General features: G+C 44.8%; 1 protein-coding gene across 1 annotated transcript; it reads right to left on the bottom strand.

Moving 5' to 3' along the window:
- Positions 1-215: 215 nt before the first annotated feature.
- Positions 216-8,210, bottom strand: PSMC1 (proteasome 26S subunit, ATPase 1). Its single transcript, XM_030948876.1, has 11 exons — positions 8,160-8,210; positions 7,724-7,777; positions 6,803-6,899; positions 6,285-6,409; positions 5,630-5,815; positions 5,308-5,436; positions 4,296-4,392; positions 3,939-4,128; positions 2,786-2,937; positions 1,305-1,459; positions 216-520 (listed from the first exon to the last, which is right to left on the bottom strand). Exons 1-11 carry the CDS (start codon positions 8,160-8,162, stop codon positions 386-388), a joined length of 1,323 nt encoding a protein of 440 aa, XP_030804736.1. The 5' UTR covers positions 8,163-8,210; the 3' UTR covers positions 216-385.
- Between the last annotated feature and the right edge of the window lie 991 nt (positions 8,211-9,201).

Genomic DNA, 9,201 nt, shown 5'->3' with positions numbered 1-9,201 from the left:
ACTCAAAAGTGACACTTGTCCTAGTTAGCTCCTAAAAAGAGATATTAGGTAATCAAGAACAACAGCAGTACTAGAGTAGTTGTAAGAGACTGCTATGCCCAAGGAGGAATAAGATTTGGAGCACCTGCATGGTGTGGGTCACTGAGACAAGCACTTGGGTCACCAGCACTTTACAACAGACAGTTTCATGTAAATAGTAGGGCTTTGCCACCAAAACAGTTCAATTCAAATAAATGTTTTATTGGGAAGTGAAAAGTTACACTGACTGAAAACCCACAACCCACCAGCTTTTAACCTGTTCATGAATGCAAACTAGCTGTGTGGTATTACACAAGACTCTCACCAACACAGAAAGTTCTGTATAGTTCTCAAAGAGACCAATGACTTAAAGATACAATCCCTCAGGGGTTCCCTCTTGCTTTTTATAGAGAACGTTCTCTTTAGACTTTTTGAAATCTTCATTCGTTACTTTCATTCTCCGTTCCCTCAAAGCCATCAATCCAGCTTCTGTACAAATTGCCTGCAACACAGGAAGCAAGAATAGTTACACCTGCTGTGCAACCCCTTCAAACCACACCCTCAAAGGCAGCTGCATCTTTCCTACTGCTGCAGTAACTGTAGAAGTGAGGCAGGTTAACAAAATCTACATTCTAAAGTTTGATACTGTTCTGTAGCACTGAAGCGGGCTGGATAAAGCCAGGCGAGCTGTCCGAAAGGACAGACCTAGTCAAGAGTTATGCTTCCCTGACAGAAAGGCAGCTTTTAACAACAGTAATTTCCCTGTGCAAGGACAGACACATCCAGCTGTGTGATCCTTCTGCAGGGAGGTGACAGTTGTGTCATGCTGGTTTAAGCTCAGGAGTGTGGGAACTGTAGCAAGGGCTCCAGCTGCTTTAAAAAAGCAGACAGGATCGCTGAAGCTTCCTAATATACAACTGCATTTTTATCTGCCTTGCAACATAGTTCCTAAAAATGCTATTTATCCTGTACTGTCTTAAGTACTGTTTAAGATACCTTGCACAAGATTCCACACTCTCCTTTTAGTTTCTACTTTGCTACTTCATACCTATGTTACCTGAATATGAAATTTTACCAACACAAGCTACCTCACAATTATGATTTTGATAATTTCCCATTTGTAAAGCAGAGTACCTGGTACTCATAAAAGGTATTTTAAACCATCCCACTGTCCCTCGGTGATGTGTGCACAGAAAATTGTCAAACAGTTCAGGTGGCAATGGTTTTGGATGCAGCAAAAATGAGACTTGATTTTTGCTTTGAAGTATAAACAACGGTGCACTGACCTTAATATCTGCACCACTGAGATCATCTTTTGCCATAATCAACTCATCCAAAGTCACATCATCTGCCAAGGTCATCCTGCTCGTGTGAATCTGAAAGATTCGTTTCTTCGTCTTTTCATCAGGCAGAGGGAACTCTATTTTCCTGTCAATACGTCCTGTGCAAAAGAGAAGTTCAGTCTCAGGTTTTTTCAGGCAGCTGTTGGAAACAGCAGGAAGAACACCTGAAGGGTTTAACTGGCAGTAACTATTGTGCTGGAGCATGTCCAGAGAAGGGCAATGGAGCTGGTGAAGGGTCTGGAGCACAAGTCCTGTGAGGAACACCTGAAGGAACATCTGGGGGTGTTTAGCCTGGAAAAAGGAGGCTCAGGGGAGACCTCATCACTCTCTGTAACTGCCTGAAAGGAGGCTGTAGCCAGGTGGGACTTGGTGTCTTCACGCAGGTAACAGGTCAAGAGAAAATGGCCTAAAGTTCACTTGGGGAGGTTTCGATTGATATTAGGAAAAATTCCTTCATGGAAAGGGTTGTCAAGTATTGGAACGGGTTACCCAGGGAAGTGGTGAAGCCACCATCCCTGGGTGCTCAAAAGGGGTGTAGAATTGGCTCTTGGGGATGTGGCTTAGTGGTGGACTTGGCCATGACACCTCAATGGTTGGACTCAATGACCTGAAAGGTTCTTTCCAACCTGAACATTTCCATGATTCTTCCTGCCACAATGAATCATGTGTTGGAGTAGAAAGCAAGGTCAGATTATCACTTTCAATTCTGGCACAGTATTATCTCCTCTGTACTCCAACAGCACTGGGTTTGAGCTGAAGGGTCTAAAGCTAAGTGATGACAAAACCAGACCAAACACATCCGTCAGCAACTTCATACCATGGAGGTATTTCAGCTTATTCCTTTCATCTCTCTGTCATTTTCTACCTACCAACTTAACAGACACCACAGATATCCTATGCTTTGGTACATTTTTAGTGGCCATTTAAAAATACTTCCTTTGCCTGCTCAAGCTCAACACGTCTCCCTCACTCATCCCCCAAAAGGCAGGAGTGTGCCAGGTCAGTAAGGAGCAGCCTGCTTTCCTGCACCAGGATCCAGGCTGTCTCTGGTAAAGCCTAGGCTCTCAGCCCCAAAACACAGGTGGTGCTGCCCTGCCTTCCCCAGCTGCTGCAGGTGTGCTGCTGCTGCTGCACACAGCCTGCTTAACAACTACTTAAATGGCTGTGCCATCATAACAGAAAGGAAAAATATTCATATTGTTTATGTTTATGTAAAGGAATTAAGACATTTCTTCTCTTCCAAAGATTTTTCTCCTATTTAGAAGCTTGTGAACAGGTTCTGATTTCAACAGATGCAGCAGCATAGATGAGATGGTGAATAAGAACAAGTTTGCAGTCTTTTTGCCAGCCTGTGTTTGTCCAGTTATGACAAGTCCTTTCACGAGCAAAGTGGCTTAAGCATACACAGTAGTGAAGTCTCTTACCTGGTCTAATTAAGGCTGGGTCCAGTGTTTCTATTCTGTTGGTAGCCATGATAACTTTAACATCCCCCCGAGAGTCAAACCCATCCAGCTGGTTCAGCAGCTCCAACATTGTGCGCTGGATCTCTCTCTCACCCCCTGAATTTGAGTCATACCTTTTAGAAAAAAACAGTCAGAAAAAGCACTAAGTAACTGGCACAAAGGTGGGAGAGAGGTATTTTGTTTGTAATCTTCCATAAGAGATTTAAATTAAAAAATTAATGTTTATCCATATAAACAAAACACAGATTTACAGAATCACGTTGTGACAAATAGGTAAGTAAAGAGACACTGAGCTATTCTTGTAGCTGGGGAATGTAACAACCACCATGTGAAGGAGATCTGGGGTTTTTTTCCATGTTTGTTATATTATTTGGAAATATCTTCTTCCCACCTAACAAAATCAACATAAAAAGGAAAAAATCTAATTCTTAACAGCACGTACTACATAGTTAAGGCAGCAGCTGGCACTTTGGGCTGGTAGCACTTTGGGTTGGTGGCCTTGTAGTAAACATGTATTTTTCTTACCATCTTATTTATTTTAAAAACACTGACTACTTTACAGACTATTTGCATTGGACAGCTCCAACAAACCTACAGAATTTTCAAAGTGATACAGTTTGGATATGGGCTGAACAACACTTTAGCGTGGCACAAGCAATGCTTCTCCATGACATACACTATGTAACCTTCTGTAAAATACTCTCAGAGCAGAAGTATTTAGCCACCTACTCAAGAGGCAAACAACAAATGGATATATTCTGTATTAAATATTCTGCTGTAACACTGGATCACTGAATCCAGTTATTGTATATGGACTGGCAGCTAGAGAATCCTATATACACAGTGTCTCTCTGGTTTTGACAGACTCTCCTGGAGATGCTGCCATGTAACAAAGAACAGAGGTTGTCTCTGTCATGTCTATTTAGAATGAAAAGGCTGTGATATATTGTGTTTCCATGGAAGTTATTTGAAGTGTTACTTGTTACAAAGCTTACACCAAAACCGTCTACGCAAATGATAGCAGAGCAAAGAAAGTGAGTCTCAGTGTAGCTGCAAAAGCAGTGTTTCTGTAAAGCTGTGTTTGTTGCTGCCCTGGCAATCGTGTGCACTGCACCTCTTGGTGCCGATGGCATCGATCTCGTCGATGAAGACGATGGAGGGCGCGTGCTCCTCGGCCACGCGGAACAGCTCCCGCACCAGCTTGGGGCCGTCCCCCAGGTACTTCTGGATCAGCTCTGAGCCCACCACTCTCAGGAATGTTGCTGATGTTTGGTTTGCCACTGCTTTGGCCAGTAAAGTTTTGCCTATTTTCAGTTGGAAAGAAATGTTGTGATTAGTTTGCAGAAAAAAGTGCCCTAACAAAACAGTTGTATGAAATTTGTGACAGACTTGGCAATGATTTAAATGCTAACCAAGTGTAAATTATTTAACTTGTATTATCTCAGCACAGGTGTTACTGACTGTAAAATACCTGTGCCAGGTGGGCCATACAGAATGACTCCTTTGGGTGGCTTTATACCCATCTCTTCATAATATTCAGGGTGGGTGAGAGGAAGCTCCACAGACTCCTGAAGCACAAGAAAAACATGTTTTTGTAAGACTGAGTGGTCTCCAACAGAGATCTGTAGGGATCTTCAAAACAGCAATAATGAAAGCAGTGAAAGCAAAAAGAACTTAACTGATTACAAGACACACATCAAACAGTATGACTCTCTGCTGCCTCCAATTGTAAGGCAGACAACTACTCCATCTGCACAAGTCTTCCTATTGTTCCCACCTGATGTGTGGTAGAGCAGCAGTGAACATTCCCCCTCCTCCATCCTCAATGCACCATCCTGGATTTAGAACCCTGGAGCTCCTGAACCCCAATCAGCCACGGACGACCTTGGGGCCAGGGAACTCGTTATGAAAGGGTGCTTTCTATAAAGAGTTACCAGATACCATCGATTTTAAGAGCATTTGTGGTTTTAGACACCTACCCAGAACAAAAGGGCTGAGTTTTAACAAGGTTCAGCAGAGTTCTGCTGGTAGAGAAAAAACCAACCAACCCAACACACCCCAACCAAACAACAAACAAATGCAAAACAAAACAAGCAATTGTCCTGAAAGAGTAAATCCTTAAGTTAGATTGGATGGCATCAGACACTCAAAACAGCCTCAGCAGTTTGCAGAATTTAACTCACATCTTACAACAACTGAAACTTTACCTGTTGCAAAGTAATAAGCTATTAGAGAGATTTTATAAGCTCTGGGCTCTATAGGTTCTTGAGCAACTGTGAAAGGTTCCTGTGCACACAGACTCTGGTGACCCGCTTAAAAAACTGAGTTCCATGAGTCTGCCTAGTGAAGTCTAATGAAGAAATGTACCACTGAAAGATAAAGGACACCACTACAGGAACAGCAGCCAGTCCTGCTGCTTCCCTTCTCAATCCTAGCACAACAGTTACATTACTGGTTAACTGTAAATGAGCACAACTGAATACCTTGATTTCTTGAATTTGGTTGTCAAGGCCACCAATGTCAGCGTAGGTTTCTTGAGGAGCTTTCTCTACTTTCATCACAGTCACTAGAGGGTCTGTGTCATCCATCAGGACTCCTATCACAGCATGAACCTAATTCAAGAATTGAGAGTTGTCAAACAAGGCAAGCAGCATTTTAATACAAGCTGAAGTCTAATCCCTATGCCCACTTATTTAGGTGTGTGAAATAAATAGCATTCTCTCTCCTGTGGTCTTCAGAAAAAGAAAGCTAGTTAAAAACAGTACAAGAACTTGTAAGAAACCTGATTTTATAAAAACAACTCACCTTATGATTTAGCAAAACAGAGCAGCCTGGCTCTAGCAGGTCCTTGTCCACAAAAGACAGAATACTGACATAGTGCTCTGATCCCACTGATGTGGACACGATGGCGTGGTTGTCGTCAATGATCTCCTCCAAGGTACCCACAGACATCGGTGTTCCTCTCAGGTCATCCACCTTGGACCTTTCCTCCTGTTGTCAGAAAAAAAAATCCACGAAATAACTGAACACAGGCAAAAACATTCTTGTACAACACTGGCTCAACAATTCAGACAGAACATAGCAGAACCCATCTTTCCTATTGTTCTACTGCCCCAAAAAGAGAGAGGTCAGTAACAAAACCCACTATTAATTTAGTCCCACCCTACAGACACCAATCATGCGGATGTGAATAACTAGAATCTTCTTTCTCTGTTGATGGATATCTGTGAGCTGTACTTTGAGCATTAACAAACAAAAAACTCCCATGCCTTCATCTGTAGTGATCTGTGCTAGGGCTAAAACAATTTAGCCAATTAATAAGGAATTTGATAAACCTGATATGTTTGCATCAACTTGCACACTGCTGGTACTTTATGTCCACTGCTCTGATAAGAAGCAGCTCATATTAATTAAAAGCATTTACTCTAACATTAGTAATAACACTTCACTTAAACCTCACCTCTTGTTTTTCTTCCAAAGGTTTCATCTGTTCTTGATTTCTGATAAACTCCTCCTCCATTAAGAGGTAATCTTTAATTCTCTCCAATTTCAACAATTTGAGTCTGCACTGTGTGTGGGGAGTCACTGCAACCAAAGCAGAACCACAGGACTTTAGAACAAGTTTGACATTGTACCAACTAACTACTAATTCATTACTAGAAATCCTGCTTTCTTTTCCTGACTGTAACTTGTACCTTACTTGTCCCACTGTAACTCCAGGCAAAAAAACAGATTTAATGTTTTCCCCTGCATTTTCACTCAGTTCAATTTCTCTGTCTCTTACCTGCAGTTCATGGGCTGCACCTTGCAAAACAATAATCTTATTCTGTGGAGGGTTTTTTTATCTTAATTAGAAATAAAATTACATTTGGCATTGTGTTAGTGATCTCCACAGAGGCAGATCTTGAGGAGAGCAGAGCTCTGTGCTCCCTGAGGAGCAGCCAGTCCACAGCTCTGCAGGGGAGGCAGAATGCTTACCCAGGGGGAGTTTGCTGGCAGCATCTGGTCCCTTGGTCTTCTTTTTCTTTTTCCCCACTCTGGTTGGAACTGGAGGTTCATATTTCTTTTTCTTGTCCTTATTCATAAAAAGAATTCAATTTAAAAAATCAGGATAATAACAAGTAAGCAATACACACAGGTGTTAAGTGCACAGACTAAAAAAGAGATCAAGGTGAACGACTTCATAACAAAACTTTATGATCTGTAGCAAGAAGCCCAAAAGAAACATTACTCTTATTTTTCAAGAATGTTCAAAAATTCTTTCTCTTGCTTACTTTTCATGTCTCTAATTTAAACTTCTGCCATTTTTCAATGAATATAGGACAAAGAAAGCTCAAGCCTGAAGTAAATCACAAACAAAACTAATAGATGAGACAATGAGCAAAGTATTGAATCCCCACCTTCCTGCTGCTCTTCAGTCAATGACTCAGACACACTCAGCTTCCCAGCCTAGACACTGCCTGCCATGTGCACTGAATTTTCCTTTTCCAAAGGAGACCAGGGAGGCCCCTGATGTCCCCCAGCCTGAAGCACACTCCTACTGCAGATCATTGTGCAATGTCACTTCCAAGCCAACAACAACTCCTTAAGTGACAGCTTGAAGGCAACTAGTCTTTCCTAACCCTGCCACATTTATAGTTTGTTTCTTTTTTAGAAAAACAAGCCACTGTGAAGAAATTTCAGTTCTCTTAAGCTCCCTTTTTTATTTATGAACAACACTTGTTTTCTCCAAGTACACCCAGAAAAGACCTTCATCAGAGCCAGCAAGAGCATAACTTTATGCAGTTCCAAATACAACAATAATTTTTAAAAAGTACATTTTAAAAGCCAATCGCAGCCAGGCTCTGTAGCATCACCCCCGTAGCTCACTCTGCAGGTATTTATTAGGGTTTCAGTTACCTTGTCGTCCTTCTTGCTACCACCAGGACCGTGCCCACCACTCTGACTTTGACCCTAGACAAAAGGTAAAAAAACAAACGACAAAAACTATAATAAAGGTACAGTTCTATGAATCGAGACGGCTACGGGCAATTCCACGTACAGAAATGCCGTAATTGGATTTCTCATGTCTAAACAAAGCGCCAACTTAGCCAGCTTATAGTCCAAACCCAAAAGAAGCGTCCCGCCCGGCCCCACCGCCCGCGCTCCCCCCTCGCCGGGCCGCGGCCTGCAGGCGCCGGTGGTGACTCCGCAAAACGCCGGGCGCCGGCGGCGGAGCCCGAAGGGGCAGCAGGGCCCCGGTTCGGCGCTGCAGTCAGAGCCGGGCTCTGCCCCCCGAGGCCGCGCTCGGTGCCCGGGCTGCCCAGGCTGCCGGAGGGGCCGGGGCCGCTCTCACCATCGCGCCGCGACCGCCCCGCACCGGCACCGCCCGCACCGCACGGGCCGCGTCACTACGGGCAGCGGCGAGGGACACGGGAGCGCGCGGGGCCAAACGCGGGTGTGGCGCCGCAGCGGCCGGCAGGGGGCGCCGCTGCCCGCGGTTTGTGAGGGGAGCGCGGCTGAGGCACGGCAAAAAGAGAGGCGAACCTTTAAAGTTGCAGGGTTTTTTTCCTAGAGCTGATCCTTCCTTCCGTTTCTTGCATCAGCTGGTCAATATAAAAACGTTTTTGTGTGTGCTGCAAGAATTGTTTTTCTTGTGGCAGCACTTTAGGAACATGGGTAAAGTTTCCAGGAAATCCCTCCCTCCACAAAAACATAACTTTTGTACCCACACTGAGTTCTACCGGTCTGGGGTGTTCCCGGGGAAATGCAGGAGAACCTTTCAGTGTCCGCTTCTGACGTTCCCGAAGGCACAGCTCGGCCTGGACTCGAACCCGATGCAGCTGAGGCAGGGTCGGGTCCCGCCGGTTCCACGCCGCTCCTCGGCACCGGCGGCGCCGCCCGTGAGCGCGGCCGCAGCGGCGGCTCCGTGACAGTGCCCGCCACGGCCGGAGCTCTGCTCCTCCGGGCTCTGCAGGCGGCGGCTCCGTGACACCGTGCCCGCCACGGCCGGAGCTCTGCTCCTCCGGGCTCTGCAGGCGGCGGCTCCGTGACAGTGCCCGCCACGGCCGGAGCTCTGCTCCTCCGGGCTCTGCAGGTTCCTCCTCTGCTTTGGCTGGAAGGGCATCACTGTCAGCAGGGAGGTCACAGCCAAGATGAGGGCATAGTCTGAAAATACTGCCAGCCTGCTCTCACCCAGTCAACCAGCATATAGATCATATTTACATCCATCACTGTGTTCAGTGTAGGGATCAGAGCATTTGCAACAGAGGCTTCAGTTTACAGCAGACAGGAGGATGCTTTGCTTTGCTTTGATGTTGTTTTTTTCTTTCACACTTTCTCTAGAATTCCTGTCTGAGTAGGGAACTTTATTAATTATTAATGTCACTGGCTGAGCT

Source organism: Camarhynchus parvulus, chromosome 5 (genome assembly GCF_901933205.1).
Source record: "Camarhynchus parvulus chromosome 5, STF_HiC, whole genome shotgun sequence".
In the NCBI taxonomy this organism is placed as follows: Eukaryota; Metazoa; Chordata; class Aves; order Passeriformes; family Thraupidae; genus Camarhynchus; species Camarhynchus parvulus.
The sequence above is the reverse complement of the archived record's forward strand: the minus strand, read 5'-3'. Positions and strand labels throughout refer to the sequence as shown.

Excerpts from the sequence above, each read along its gene's own strand:
- PSMC1 (XM_030948876.1), bottom strand. Across the intron at positions 4,393-5,307 it reads ACCAAATTCAAGAAATCAAG|GAGTCTGTGGAGCTTCCTCT; the intron begins GTATTCAGTTGT and ends CTTGTGCTTCAG. Across the intron at positions 521-1,304 it reads TCAGTGGTGCAGATATTAAG|GCAATTTGTACAGAAGCTGG; the intron begins GTCAGTGCACCG and ends CCTGTGTTGCAG.